General features: G+C 52.9%; 6 protein-coding genes across 6 annotated transcripts; 5 read left to right on the top strand and 1 right to left on the bottom strand.

Moving 5' to 3' along the window:
* Positions 1-691: 691 nt before the first annotated feature.
* Positions 692-2,243, top strand: J4E78_008854 (uncharacterized protein; the record flags this gene model as incomplete). Its single annotated transcript, XM_049369453.1, has 2 exons — positions 692-700; positions 1,005-2,243. The coding sequence occupies 2 exons, from the start codon at positions 692-694 to the stop codon at positions 2,241-2,243; spliced, it is 1,248 nt and encodes a 415-aa protein (XP_049218777.1).
* A 224-nt stretch (positions 2,244-2,467) lies between these two features.
* Positions 2,468-3,520, bottom strand: CDC21 (thymidylate synthase; the record flags this gene model as incomplete). Its single annotated transcript, XM_049369454.1, has 1 exon — positions 2,468-3,520. The coding sequence occupies one exon, from the start codon at positions 3,518-3,520 to the stop codon at positions 2,468-2,470; it is 1,053 nt and encodes a 350-aa protein (XP_049218778.1).
* A 219-nt stretch (positions 3,521-3,739) lies between these two features.
* Positions 3,740-5,427, top strand: J4E78_008856 (uncharacterized protein; the record flags this gene model as incomplete). Its single annotated transcript, XM_049369455.1, has 4 exons — positions 3,740-3,918; positions 3,967-4,237; positions 4,283-4,765; positions 4,810-5,427. 4 exons carry the CDS (start codon positions 3,740-3,742, stop codon positions 5,425-5,427), a joined length of 1,551 nt encoding a protein of 516 aa, XP_049218779.1.
* A 566-nt stretch (positions 5,428-5,993) lies between these two features.
* On the top strand, positions 5,994-7,334 carry J4E78_008857 (uncharacterized protein; the record flags this gene model as incomplete). Its single annotated transcript, XM_049369456.1, has 2 exons — positions 5,994-7,139; positions 7,227-7,334. 2 exons carry the CDS (start codon positions 5,994-5,996, stop codon positions 7,332-7,334), a joined length of 1,254 nt encoding a protein of 417 aa, XP_049218780.1.
* A 489-nt stretch (positions 7,335-7,823) lies between these two features.
* J4E78_008858 (uncharacterized protein) lies at positions 7,824-9,081 on the top strand (the record flags this gene model as incomplete). The annotated part of the gene is made up of 3 exons (XM_049369457.1): positions 7,824-8,071; positions 8,320-8,658; positions 8,718-9,081. 3 exons carry the CDS (start codon positions 7,824-7,826, stop codon positions 9,079-9,081), a joined length of 951 nt encoding a protein of 316 aa, XP_049218781.1.
* Positions 9,082-9,751: 670 nt separating this feature from the next.
* Positions 9,752-13,315, top strand: J4E78_008859 (uncharacterized protein; the record flags this gene model as incomplete). The annotated part of the gene is made up of 1 exon (XM_049369458.1): positions 9,752-13,315. One exon carries the CDS (start codon positions 9,752-9,754, stop codon positions 13,313-13,315), a length of 3,564 nt encoding a protein of 1,187 aa, XP_049218782.1.
* Positions 13,316-14,794: the final 1,479 nt, after the last annotated feature.

The raw sequence follows: 14,794 nt of genomic DNA on the forward strand, positions 1-14,794 counted from the left end.
CACATGCAACACCAAAAGGCTAGTCCGATAAGAGCGTATTTGTAAAGGTTTCAACACGTGAGCAGAAAACATACAACAATACCTAGAATCCCCCCAGATAAGCACTGCGTGTGAGACATGACGACTTCGTACATCAACATTTGTGCGCAGTTGTTGTTCTCTGCAAGGCGCAGTGCGCCTTCTCTAGCTCGTCGACGAAGCCATCCGCCATTGGTGCGTTCATACGCCAAAGTGGATCATACTCCCCAATCCCTGCAAACGCCCTGCATCTCAAGGGTCATCGTCACCCGCCTAACAATGCGTTGACCAAGCACAACGCCGTCATTCTCGTCGACACCACTCATGATCCTGGCGAATCCCAACCACCCGATGATTCGAGATGCCCGCGGACGCTGCGCCCTCAAGCCATGTCGTAGGATTCAACGGAATCCCACCTCTAACATGAGGTGCATTGTCTTACAGGAAGACTTTCTGGCCCCCATCATGATGCCATGTATTGGAGGCCTTAGTTGCAATTTCAATAACCGCTGTACTTCGCCCCATGGCTTACTATTGGCAACGTGCCTGATCGGTACAACTTGGTTCAACCTGGTATTAACCTTGTATCGTATACTCACGATCCCCGGATCTCGTATTGTCGCGTTTCCTACTGTTGTACAAGCACGAGTCTTCGACTATGGGATATACTAGTATGCTGGACGTGAGGATGTGGAGTTCACTAGCTCTGATGCTAGCGACTACGACGTTTGCTTCACCTACAAGTATGTTTGCAAGTGTGGAGATGGGGTGGTAGTAAACAAGACGCTCACTGATACAAGAGCAGGTCTAGCAGAATATGTATCTAATCGCGCCCTCGAAGCACGGCAATATACTCCTGCGAGATGCGGCAGCCCATTTACGACACTGAACGGCGCCAACTACACCACATACTGTGATCAAAACATACGCAATAATGGTGAGCAGCAGATCACGCGATATCCTCCAAGAAGGATCATCATTAATAGACATCAGACGCGCCAACCGAAGCCATTCAACTAGACAGCTTCGCAGAATGCATAGAACACTGCTCACGGTTCTGGGGCCCCGGCGGAGGATGTTTCGGCGTACTCTGGGTCGATCCTGACAACATCTGCTACATGAAGAACAGCAGCGCGACCGTCGATCTCCTCGAACCAAACCCCCACCGGTACACTGCCCTCATCGAGAGGAGCGAAATGGAAGGCTTCGACGAAACATGTCCGCATACAGATCTTTCTACCAACACCCTCCCCGGCGTCCACGGCATGCAATATACCACTCACTGCGGGCAGATGATCAAGGCAAACGTAGCAGACTTTGACGGGTATCCACATCTCGAGGGCAACTATCAATGGTTCCACCACGCCGAATCCCTCGATGAATGCATGCAAATATGCGTCGATCAGCAACCGCTCTGCACAGCTGTGTCTTGGAATCCCACTATGGTGATCGGGTTTGCAAATTGCATTCTCAAGACGGGCGACGATTCTGGATACACAGATAGCCTGGACGTAGGCGCTGGACCGATCCTCTTTCACTCAGCAGTCATGACGCAGATTGACCAGATCGATACGAAATGTCCAGACCGGGAATCGTATACCGCGGCGGCGGGCACGCCGGATGCTAAGGGCTTTGAGGTTCACTGTGGGAGGTTGAATCCGGGGACTAATATCACGAGTTTGCATATGCAGAATATTACGGCTTGTATGGATGCCTGTGCGGAGGAGAACGTGGGGTGTAAAGCCATTCTCTTCGACTCGACATTGAAGGGCGGATTCAACAACTGCTACCTCCAAAACACAACCAGTGTTATTAGCGAGCAGCCAGGCGCTACGTACGCCGTTCTTCTCGATGAGGAAATTCCTTCTTCGTCGCCCTCCTCATCATCTGGAGCTACTAAAGACAACAACGACTCCTCCTCCCCCAGCAAAGCATGGATAGCAGGCCCTGTAATCGGCGGCCTCGTTGCTCTCGCGCTGATCGGCTTTGCAGCCTTCTGGTGGCGCAAGAGGAAGGCGACTAAGCTTGCTAATGGAGAAAAGAGCCCGTATAATAGAGAGAGCATGTATGGTGCTGTGCCACCGCAGTATGTGGACGCGCAGCATGTGGATGCGCAGTATGTGGATGCGCCTGATTCGGATACTGTAAGGAGTGAGTTGCCGGCTAGTACGAAGTATGCGCATAATCATGGGCCGAGGAGTGAGCCGCAGGAGATGCCTTCGTAGGGGGATGGGGTTGGTGGGGATAAAAAGGGGATTCTGGTGATTGTGGGGATGGTTGAGATGACTTTTCCTCTTTTCCATACATATGATGTATTTACGTTGGATTTGTAGCGTTCATAGCGTGACTGCATGTTAGAATGTGTATGACAAGCGTGCAAACGTACAGTATTGGTGTAAAAGCATGTAGTGCAGACATACTCCTACATTCATCATACATCATATATATCCTACACACTCATCTTCATCGCGATACTCGCATGCGGTTTATACCCCAGTACCTCGAAATCCTCAGCCTTCCATCCGTCTATACTTCCTCCAATCTCCCTGTTTATCTTCAGCTCCGGGAAGTCCCTTGGTTCCCGCTCCAACTGCACTTTCAACGCGTCCACATGATCGAGATAGACATGCGCATCCCCCATCGTATGCGTAAAGGTGCCCGGCGTGAGATCACACACATGCGCCAACATGTGCGTCAGCAACGCATAACTCGCAATGTTGAATGGCACCCCAAGACCCATATCGCAGGACCGCTGGTACAGCAGACTATGCAACACACCCCTCGGTCTCTCCTCACCCTGTTTATGTCCCGGAAAACTAACATAAAACTGCGCAAACATATGACAAGGCGGCAGCGCCATCTTCTTAATATCCGCCGGATTCCACGCACTCAGTATAATCCGTCTATCATACGGTTTATTCTTGAGCTTATCGATGATCTCCGCGAGTTGGTCGACACCCTGGCCTGTGTAGTCTTCCGCATGTCCCTTGTATTCAGCGCCGAAATGCCGCCACTGGAAACCATAGACGGGGCCTAATTCGCCTTCTTCGTAGTGGGAGAGGCCGACGCTGTCGAGGTAGGTGCGGCTGCCGTTTCCGTCCCAGATCTTGATTCCCGCTTCTGAGAGAGATTTGCTGTGCGTACTGCCCGCGACGAACCAGAGGAGCTCGCCTATTACGGCGCGTAGGAAGACGCGTTTTGTGGTGAGGAGGGGGAGGATGGGGGTTGGTGGTTGCGTTGGGTCGGTGGATGGGCGCGAGAGGGCGAATTTCATTTGGGGTGGGAAGGGGACGGCGAGGGTGCCGGTGCCGGTTCGGTCGGGGCGGTGCTCGCCATTTTGGATTATGTCGCGGATCAGGGAGAGGTATTGGTGTTCTTCGTGGGTGGGGTTGCTGGATGGCATGGCGGTGGTGGGTAGTGGGGTGGGTTGGATGGAGGCTTCTTTGGCGGTATCTTTGGAAGGTTCGGGGGTGATCACGGGTTCGAGGGCGGTGGGAGGCATTTTTGTGGTCTGGTGGGGAGTTGGAGTATGGTTTGGAGGAGGGTAGTCTGGAGTCAAAGTTCAAGTCGCGAGCGCGTTGGGAAGGCACGAAGGGTGCCGTGAACCGCGACTGCGCGAGTGGCTCGTGTGGCGCGCCGTATCGAATGTCGCTGACCTAACTGCTTTCGCGTCTGCCACAAAACACCCACACCGCAAGAACACGAATGAGAAGTGGGGAGTATGGAAGAAGAACAAGCAGCTCACCATCTGCTCAATGTGGTGGAAGAGCGAGGCCTCAAGGTAGATCTCGACAACATTCTTCTGGGTTTCGAGGATGCGGATACAAAGCACGAAGCTGCGGCGTGGGTCGACGAGTACCTCCACGAAGACACTTTACTGAGCAAAGAAGAGCTAGAGCTGTAAGTGCGAAATCCCTGTACTTCGGTATTTGCTAATTGAAGTTCTAGGTACCAGACTTTGAAGAAGAAGGGTCTCTTACACCAGTATGAAAGCGACGGTGAACCCATCCGACCTATCTTGGACCACGAAATTGCTGCAGCGATTGAATCTCTTAAGAGCTCTACCACTGCGATTGAAGAGCAATGCAGAGTTTTAGAAAGTCAGAAAGATGCGTTGATGAAGCTCAAAGCTCTCGATAAGCCTAACTTGGATGTCGAGCATGCAAGGAACGAGAGAAGAAGAAAGGAGGGACAGGAGAAGACTCGACTAGACGTCTCTGTGAGTCGCAAATCGCCGCAGATGGTTCTTCGCTAACTTGAGTAGGTCGACGACGTCGTTGCATCAGTCACGGAGCAGATGACCGACGCCCAACGAGAAATTGATTCTGAAAGGTCAACACTCAAAGGTTACCTGTCAGAGCGCCTTGCATCAGACGATCAAATTCTGAGCCGACTTCCTAAGCTGGTATCGCAGATTGTTACCGAACCTGAAGTCAGCGAGGACGAGAAGTCGATGGAGCAGTGGTGCAAGGCCATTATCTCTTTCCGCGCAGCGGAGATCAAAGCTCGCGTCGATACTGTGTTCCTCACGAATGCATCGGGTCATTCCCAGAACGGTACTGCAGAAGCAGAGGACGACCTCGAAGAGAGGAAGGCCGCACTCCAGGCTGAGTTGGAAGAGCTTCATTCCGAGATCGCATCTGTTGCTGAGATGGTGGTCGAGCATGAGATACGCAAGCCAATGACTGAGATGAAGGAGCGCAAGGATAGGGACAGAACACAGGCACGAACGGCTTGGCTCAACTATGTAAGTACGTCTCAAGTGTCATTGGAATATTGCTAACAGACTAGGTGCTGTCAACCCTCGAGTATATGGGCAAACGTCTCAACATAGTCACTACTGGCACAAAGGACACTGACGAGTTCCAACAAGCACTCGCGCACGTCCAAGCAGCAGCAGCGAAGCGTATACCAGAGACACACCCACCGGTTGGAACGCCGGTGTTGAAGCGCATGAGGTCTGACACGTCGGCCTTTACACCCATGGTGAAGCTCAAGCCTACATCATCGCTCGACCTTCCGGTAACACTGCAAGACGCGCTTCGTTATGCGGGCATATCATTCAGTCACGACAACATTGAAAGCCTGCAGGATACTCTGCAACAAGCTCAGCTTGAGCGGAGCAAGAAGCTGCAGAGCCACTACGAATCTACCGCGACGTCGGCTCATGATGTAATTGCCGAACGAACAAGCAAAGCAGATACCGACCTGAGGGCGATCTTGAGTGCGCTATATAAGCACGCACCATTCCACCAGGCTAGCTTGACCAACCCGGAACTGGACGAGCAGTTGAAGGCGATGGAGCTGGAGCTGGAGAACAGGGACCGCGAGCTGCTGGATGCAGAGGGCAGTGAATTGAGTTTGAGCGACCCCAAAGTTCGCGCGTTCATTGCGAAATACGGTAAATAAAGCAAGGTTTTGAGTGTCAAGTTTCAGGCAGGTCGGTGCGTTGTCGAGTGGAGCTGACATGGCGAGCTGGGATGATCCAGGCGCGTATCAGGACGGAGTAAACAAGACGTGGAGATGTTGTTTACCGCAGACAAATGGCAGTTTTTGGGCGAGGCCAGCGTGTGTCCTCACCGCTCTGGATCTCCGCGATGAACACGATCAGCTCGTCGGTTGCAAGCGATGGAAGCCACATGTTCGTGGGTGGAGCTCTGGGGGAGTTCAGACCTCGGGTTGGTCGCGAGGAGTGACGAGCTGCAGGCTAGAGCGCCTCCATGTGGCTAGCACCCAGCCCCCGAATAACACTAAACAGCTACGGCCCCTGTCAATGCTGCCCTGAGTAGCTGAGCGACAACAACTCTGCTCTCTTCACACCTCACCAAAGCGCCTATCCCCACTTTCCACGCCGGTTGAACCTGCGCGGGATGCTCGCGCCAGGTACAGGCAGAGACGCAGGCACCCTTTCACTCAATTGAACATCACCCTCACCAAGCCGGTAGCTCCCAGCAGCTGCCACCTCACCGCCCGTCATGGTTAAAGGAGAGATCCTCACGCTCGGTGCTGCCGCCGGTGCCCTTGGGGGTGCCTACAAGCTCGCCGAGTTCCTCACCAAGGCCAAGCGCGTCCGCGACGTTGGCCCATCCAACGCCGTCTACGTGCGCATCATTGGCCGCGTCCGATCCGACCTCGATGAAGTGCGACGCCTGCTGTCCATCCGCGAGATCCACGACATCCTCGAGGCCAACCCGGAAAAGTCAAAGTGGGTCTACGGATGCATGCGCGACGTGCGCGGCGCCCTTGAGAACATCACGCCGCACACGGAACGCGTCGCCGGCGATGTCGAGGACGGCCGCCGCATCGGCATGCGGCACCGCGTCTACTGGCTGCTCAGCGAGAAGGAGAAGCTCGAGAACCGGGAGAAGGAGCTCGCCATCGCGCATTCCAGTCTCAGCGAGGTCATCGGCTACCTGACTGCTCTGGAGCCAGTCGAGGAGCCCAAGAAGCCCAAGGCGACCACCAAGGAGACGCACATCGACATCGACATCCATCAGGAGCCTCCCCAGCCCCAGCCCCAACCCCAGGCCGCCCACACGACGCACATCGAGAGGGATGTCTGGGTCGAGCGTGATGGCGCGCCGCCGCGACACGTAGAGGAGCACCGCGATGTCTGGGTTGAGCGCGACCGTCAGCCCCCAGCTCACTACGAAGAGCGTCGCGACGTGTACATCGACGAACACCAGCGCGGACCCCAGCACTTCGACGACCGCGGCCCTGCTCCCCGTTACGACGCCCACTTCGAACAACAGCAAGGTCGTGACGGCCGCTACGAGACGCACTACGACGAGCGCTACCAGCAGGAAGACCACTACCGCTCTCAGTACCCCATCGAGACTCAAGGCACCTACAACCCGCGCTTCCCCGAGCCCCTCGGCCGCCGCCCTGAATCGTACGAGGACCGTCTCCCCGAGCGCGACTCCTGGATGCAGAGCAACGCGCGCGCCCAACGCCCAGGTCAGTACGGCCCTCGAGCCCCTGCGTACGCCGAATACGGCGCCCCGCAACCCATTGGTGCAGCGCACTATTCGCGTAGGTTCCAAGGAGACGCGGGCTTTGGCGACGAAGAAATACTAAATCCACAACCAGTGCCGTTGGACAGGAACTACGCCGACCGCGAGGTGAGTGGTTACAACACTGCTGGCTACCCGCCCCGCCCCTACGGTAGCAAGCTCTAGCTGTTAGCACAAGGCTAACTTGCTGGGCAGATGTGGATTGAACAAAAGGAGGACTACCGCTTCGATCAGTATGGAAACAGGCTGCCGGATAGGCTCTTCCAGCCGGCTGTCCCTAGGCCCTATCGCAGCCGCATGTAAACAACTTGCAATACCTCTTTTGATTACGATCTTAATCTCCTTGTCACCCTGTCATGAGCCCTTTTTGTCCTTTTGCTTTACGCAAGCATGTACACCCCCTGCGAAGCCCCGAGCCCGATCAATGTTTCTATGTAGCTGCCAATTTAAGTTGATACCTTTCCGACCGGTCGCTCTTTCCTCGTTCGCCTCGCGTGGGTTCTCGGCGACGCTATCGTCGTTGCTTCATTTCAGAGATGCGATAAGCCCATATTCTCACATTTGAAGATGGTATCATGGCTCCCCCTCGCTTCCGGCGTCGCACCCACGGTACTCACTGTACCGCTACCAGAAGACGACACCACAAACCCTGAGAGATTGAGGGATGGATAAATCCTGTCCTGCTCACCTTTCCTTCTTGTCCTTTCGACTTCCAGATAACTATTCCAGTCACCCACCACTAACAAAAGAACGACACCAGAATACAAACCTCTCACCACCAACAACGCCATCATGGCGCGCCCCCGCACAAACCCCCTCAAGGAAGCCCGCTCCTGCCTCACCCTCTTCACCCACTCCCGCTCCACCCGCTGGCCCTCCCGCACCGGCCTCGCAACCGACATCCTCCTCTTCCTCTCCATCCTCTTCGCCGTCGCGCAGCTCGGCTTGTGCGTCGCCATGGCCCACCGTCTACTCACCTCTCCCCAAAGCGAAGTCGAATGCTTGAATGTGGATGCCGGTAGCAACTTTGACTTCACCAAGTATGGGATATACGGGGATACGTATGGAATTGTGTTGACTGAGGTCGTGAAGACGTTGCCGGTGCTGTATGCGAATGTGGATCGCGAAAGGTTCTGGCATGGGATGGATGTTGGGATTAATAGTACGGACCCGGGGCTGATAGGGCCCGAGTATCTGAGTGGGAAGGAAAGGGGAGGGATTTTGTAAGTTTTGTCTTGCTGTCGTACTTCCCCATCTATGAGGATATGCTAACCAAACATCCTCGCAGCACGATCATAGCAATCCTGATCTTCAACCCGCTTCTCCTAGTCATCGATCTCCTCCTTCTTCTTCGGAGCCACTACCGCTCCGCACGCATCTCCAACCGTGCTGGCATGCTTTGGTCCACCTGCCTCGCCGTCTACTTCGTGCTGGTCGCTTTGGGCACTGTTTGGATGAATACTTTCCCCAGTAGCAAGATCGATTATAGTTTGGAGCACACTGTGGCTCTCACTAGGGATTCGTGTTGGCAGTACGATAAGACGATGTACACGTTGGATAGATGGAGTAGATGGGCAAAGGGAATTGAACGGGGTTGTGAGGTTTTGGGCATGTTGGGAGCGGTTTGGTAAGTTTTATGATAATACATGGATGGTGATGTTGGGGAAATGAGCTAATTAGTATCAGCATGGCTATCTACTTCGGCTTCGCGCTCGCTGCCGCATACATCAACCGCAAGACGGATGCGCAACAGTCGATGCGACTAGACGACCTCAGCGGCGCTTCTTCCCTTACCCCCGCCCAACAAAACCTTCACGACTTTCCTTCTTCGAGTCTTAGTGCTCAGGCGACGCCCGTTCCGTTGAACAACTTCGGTCTCACGTTCATAGATAGTACCCCAGGCCAGCAGCCGAAGACCGCGACATCACAAGCGTCGCCCGAGGACCTAGAAGCGCATGCAAATCCGTTCACGGATCCGGCAAACTTGATTAGGGAAGGTGCAGAGGACCGACAGGTTGTGCCGCCAGAGCCGGCAAGACAATGGAGATAGACGGGTATGACAAAGGTGCCAGGGGGTACCGGCAGCATGGATCGGTATTTACCACTTTCCCGGCATTCGTCTATAACCGTCGTGGACTTGGTCTTGTAGCTGACACTTCCATAGCAGATCAAACATCTCGATAGCTATTTAATTGAAGATTCACAATGTTTACTTCCTCTTACAGGCGACTATCCTCATGTCTTCGCTAACGACTAGATCAGCTGCTCATCTTGCCATCCCAAAACGGACATGAAAGAGACTCGGACAATGATGGTGTCGTCCGATACTCGACAAAGGGTGTTGCTATCTACCTTGGTGTCTTTGTTCATTGCACCGCATCCTTTTTGCAAGTGTCTTCGGCTTTGTTCGAAGAACTCGAGGAAGATGCTACATATCCTCTTCGAGTGCTACCCGTGTTCGTGAACGTCCAAAGCCTTAGCAATCTATCCTACTTTATACCACGGCGAATGATCATACCGAGACTGCCATGTCCACAGACGGCGAACAGGGCTCGCTGGCCAGTAACGATAATGGCGAAGGTGCCCCAGCTCCTGCGGTAGCCGCTGCGCCCGCTGCACCGGTCGCGCCCGTGCCAGAAACCAACGAAGCCGTGATAAAAAGATGGATAGACCAAGTTTATATCAACTATCCTCATTTAGGGAATACTCTTGCAGTCACAATGGAGGACTTTGTCAACATCGTTGCAACCGCGAAAACGGACCGTCATCATAGTTGGCTGGAAGGACACCAGTTAGAGTTGGCTATGGCTCTGCTAACTCTTGTACAAAAGAAACGAACCGATATCCTCTTTGTACCAACAAATGCTGGCATCATACTTGCTCGTATCGGCTTATGTGTTGACGACAAAGACAGATTCAAAAAGGATGCTCTATCGATTTACGAGGCTATGCAGCAAGAGGAATATCGATGGATTGTTATACCTGTGACGGATGGTATGGCCGATGAGCGCACAGCAAAAAGGATCATGAGATGGAGAGCTAAAACCGCGAAAGCTAAAGACCAAGGGGAGACAGGAGAGGAAGAGCAGGTCAGGCAAGAGGTTTCCAAAGAAGCTGAGGTGCTGGTTACCAACAAAGAAGGAGACCCAAATGGCAACACGGAAGTGCAACAAGAAAGTGAGCCTGAGATGACTTCTTCCGGTGGCACTCATTGGGGTTTCATGGTAATCGACAAGGAGAGAAATGATGCCAGATGGCTAGACGGCCACCTAAACGTAAAACAGAAACGCAACAAGCATTGGTACATACACAACATGCATAAACCACATCCTGCGTGGGTCGCCGGGAAGATTCTCTGCGGGTATGACAAAGTTATGGAGCTAGAGCGAGGAGCGTTCACGGCAGCCACACTCAAACACGTCCCTCACGATACCAAGGACAACAGCTACCGAGGTGACGAAGGCTCAGCATGCGGGCCCTGGGTCTACGCCATGCTCAAGTACATCTTGGATAACCCGAGATTCCTCACCGACGCGGGCGGACTTTGCAGTGCGTTCAGTTCGAGATATAGGAGAAAGCACCCACAAAAAATGGCGTTCAACTCGCTCCAAACACGCAGAGACATGCAGGAGATTATTCGAAAAGAGGCTGACAAGGACTTGGGCGAGAACGTTCTGCCGTACAAAATGAGTGTGCGCGTTGTGCAGATCCTAAGTCTTCCTAGTACTGGTCAACTATGCGATGCGGTCGCGTCCTTGAATCCAAATCGGAGGACTCCACCTGGGCCAGGTGACAACAGAAGCTCAAGAAACGGGCCAGGCAGTGACGGTGACAGTAGTGACGGCGACGACGATGGCTGGCCAGACGAGCACGACGGAGTTTCGCGGGCCCAGTACCAGATGTACTTACAAGAAGGCGAGCCATACTCCAGAAATCGTCTGGATGAAGTTGTAAAGGCGTTCAAAGAAAACCAGGACGACATTGCGCGCAACTTCCAACGAAGAAAGCATGGAGTTCTCACCAAGAATCCGGAATACAAGTTCCCTAAAGGCTTCAGCAAGGATAACCTACCCGCATTCGACCAACTGAAGATGGACAGTTCGGAACCGTGGTACGCGACATACAAAGACGACCTCCTCAAGGTCGACGATTCGAGAAGTCTTGCCCTTCAAACGTCCAGAGCGGTGCTCCACAGCGTATTTAAAGGTAGCTTCAGAAGCGAAAACGCGGCGGTTCTCAGAGACTACCTTCATTCTCATGCTTTCACGTTCGCAGAACGCTCTCAAACTTGGACATCTGAAACTATCGCAGAACGTCTAGACCAGACTTATTTGGACCTGGCTCTGCCATTGTTCGCTTCTTTATCCAATGCAGGCGTGGACATCTGGGTCAAGAACTTGCATCCTACCGCGCAGAAGGTCGTACAAGATGCGGTGGGTGTCACTCGCTATGATGTCGCCCGTGGACTTCTGTATCGCATGTTCATTGGCGAATTCGCAGACATGACGGATAGGGATGTCGATGAATGGCGCGCAAGCGATCCTCATATGTTAGAAGCTGGGAAGCAAGATCTGGGGGTCGCGAGATGGTGGTTGACGTGGTACTACTACCAGGGTGATGCGATGGAGAAGCTGCCGTATTTGGCAGAGAGTCCACTGCATTGGCCGCCTCGTGAGTATCGAGAGGTACATGGACAGAAGAGGAAGAGAGGCGGCGAGGAAGTTGATGGAGGTGATGATCCAAACGCCGGTCAGCCTTCATCCGGCCCTAATGATGCATCTAATATTGCACAACCAGATCCGACAACAATCCAGTGGGCCACGATCGACCACGCCACGCTCATGAAGCACGCGACAAAAGAGATTCGAGAAGACCCACGAATTGGAGAACTATCAAACGACTACACGTACAGGGCCATCCTCTTCGTGAAACACGGTGGGACGTTCAAAAATGAGAAAGACCGTGCTGGTATCTGGATCCGTGATCTCAATGTCTTTACGCTAGGTTCTGAGGATAAAATTCCCAAACGTGACGTCTACGCGAAAGATGGCAGACTGGTCATCCGACCCACTCAGGCAGAGATCTTGAAGCGGATGAAGGAGAAGTATGAGAAGACCTCTAGCAAGCCTGTATCGACCGCCAAAAAAACACCCTCGGGACGAAAAGGTCCACTAGGACCCAAAGGGCCTCCGGGATCTCAAAAACCTGCAAAGACTTCGAAGACTTCGAAGCCTTCAAAGCCGTCAAAACCCTCGAAAACTTCAACCCATCCAAAGGCTACAAGCCAGCAATCTCCACCTCAGCCGGAGCTCCCGAACATTCTCGTGATCAACAGTATGCTTGCCCAAGAAATTGCAAACTTCACGCACATGGCAAATGATCAAGTTGAAGAATTTGTCGATCTGCTTCCGTCCAAAATTGCCGAAACTACACGTCCAATGGACACTTGGGGCCAGAAATCTGTTCTCCAGAAGCTGTTCAGCACGTACGAAGATTTGTCTCAAGCGGATATGGAGGTTTGGCTGGAACATCCAATTTTTGAGGGGCGTCAAGAAGTAGAGGTCGACGAAATGGTTGCGAAGCTGAATGAGAGCGTCAAAGAGCTTGGTAACATCTCATTCAAGGGAGTCTCCAGTTATTATCCCAAGAGCTACGTGTACGAAGCAGTGGCGCGAAACTCGGTAAATTCGAGCTTTGAGCCTGTGGTTGCCCAGCCTGAGAGTCTCAACCCTGGAGATTTGAATGGACTCTCTGAATCTGAGGAGGAAGAGTTTGAGTCTGAGTCTGATGTTGAAGACGAGCCGGAAGATACGGCTACGGGTGCCAAACGGAAGCGTGCCCAGGCAGAAGCAGATGCACGGGCGAAGAAAAGGCGCAAAGGCGAAGCCCCGGATTTCCGCGATATGAAAGAGTCTGATCTCGCCCTCTGGGTCAAGGAACTTCCATCTGAAGTGAGAAAACCACTGCTTGACGATATTGGAGAGACGTTGCTATCGATGAAGGCGCACATCGCACGCTGCTGTGTCGAGCGCATATATAAGAAGACGTTTCAGACCTGGGCTGCTGAGGACCCCTTGACTGATGCGAGTGTGAAAGAGATTAGGCTTTGGAGAAGCTTGGGAACGTTTGACCAGCGCAAAAAGTACGCTATAAAGAACACGGAGGGTCTGAAGAACTTTTGCGAAGAGCAATTGTTTCCACAGACAAGATTGATTGATAAGAAGAGCGTCGAATTGCCGGATTATAGTAATGATAAGGATAAGTGGCCGGAGGAATGGAAGTAGGAGACAGGATGAAGGAGGCGGGTAGAACATAGACCAAGGTGTTTGTTTGTCATCTTTGTGTGATGTGAGGGAAGATCTATTGATCTCGTGTGTACATTAGCTTGTGTTGTGAAGATCCCAGCAAACTTCAATGAATGTTGAACGTTGTCGATCTCTTCTGGATCTCCTCCTCGCTCAAGTCAGCAAAGAGTTCTCCTTCCATATGCCCATGAACATAACAAGCCCCGATGAGTCTCGCGACAGTGGTACCATCCCGGTCTTCGTGCCAACGGAGTATGACCGGCACCGACGATCCGTACAAAATACAAACCATCTCTCTTCGTCCCCAAAGCCGTAAGTGTTCCGGCCCAAAACCTATGATGGTGTCTAGCTGAGCGCTGTCGCTATTCTCACACTGGAAAGATTGCCGGTTTTCCGTCGCCTCTTTTACGCGTCTGAGGTAGTTCACCAGTGTACCTGGTTGCGATGGATCGGCTATCAAGGCTGTGGTATCTAGATTACCAAACTCATCAAGTTTCGTAAGTGCCAACGCACATGCGCGTCGGTACCACGTAGGGGCAACTTTTGACTCTGGATCACGGTTCGCAACGAGAGTCCTCCAAAGCTGTTCGTCTATATCCTGTTCCAAAGTTCCCTGCCATCCAAGCGTCCTAAGCCATTCGTCTTCGAGTAGCCCTTTTCTGGTGGGTGATGGGGAAACGGTCGTGATTCTGCCCAATATCATGCCTCTGGCATGAAGCACAAGGTCGGATCCTGGCTGATGTCGCAACAGGGGTGGCATCATGTTGAGCTCGGCGTCGAATTCATGACTTGAACTGCTTGAAATTGCAGAGGCCATCTGCTCTTCCGATGACGTTATATGAGTTTGGACGGCCACGCCGCGAGACGCATCGTAGACCCGACCGCCAACTGGACCTAGCAGGTTCTCCGGTGGCACGTGTCGTGTACGACAAGGAGGTTCGTATGACTCTTCCATCCAAGAGGCTCGAAAGCGGCGTCGACGAGCACCTTCGAACGAAGCTACTCCAATCCATGAGGGCAGACATCGTCCCTGGTAAAGGATCCTACGTTGGACGCGTGGCCAATCCGCCCAAGGCCGGCACAGGATGTCCAGAGATTTTGAAGTAGCTATGCTATACCGGACAAATTCTCCAAAGATGTCTACTGAATGCTTTGAATAATCAGACGTGAAAACAGGGTGATCATCAAGTACTGTAACCTGCGCGGTAACAACGCGTTCTTTCTCTTTCGCAAGGTATAACAAGGCGTAGACTACATCTCGGTTGTCTGACACCGCAAAAGGTGAGGCTGCCAGGACTAGCGTCTCCAAGTTCATCAATCTGGAGACCATGGATGAATCCGTCGACTTTCGGAAAATGTTGCGCGAGAACGTCATCAGCGCTACAGCCTGTGAACATTCGATACAGTCCAAAGCATTAGGAGCGGTTTCGTATAGCGAAGATTGGCGATATAGTGTTC

The sequence above is a fragment of the Alternaria triticimaculans genome (genome assembly GCF_023758025.1).
Source record: "Alternaria triticimaculans strain BMP 0046 chromosome Unknown scaffold_17, whole genome shotgun sequence".
NCBI lineage: Eukaryota > Fungi > Ascomycota > Dothideomycetes > Pleosporales > Pleosporaceae > Alternaria > Alternaria triticimaculans.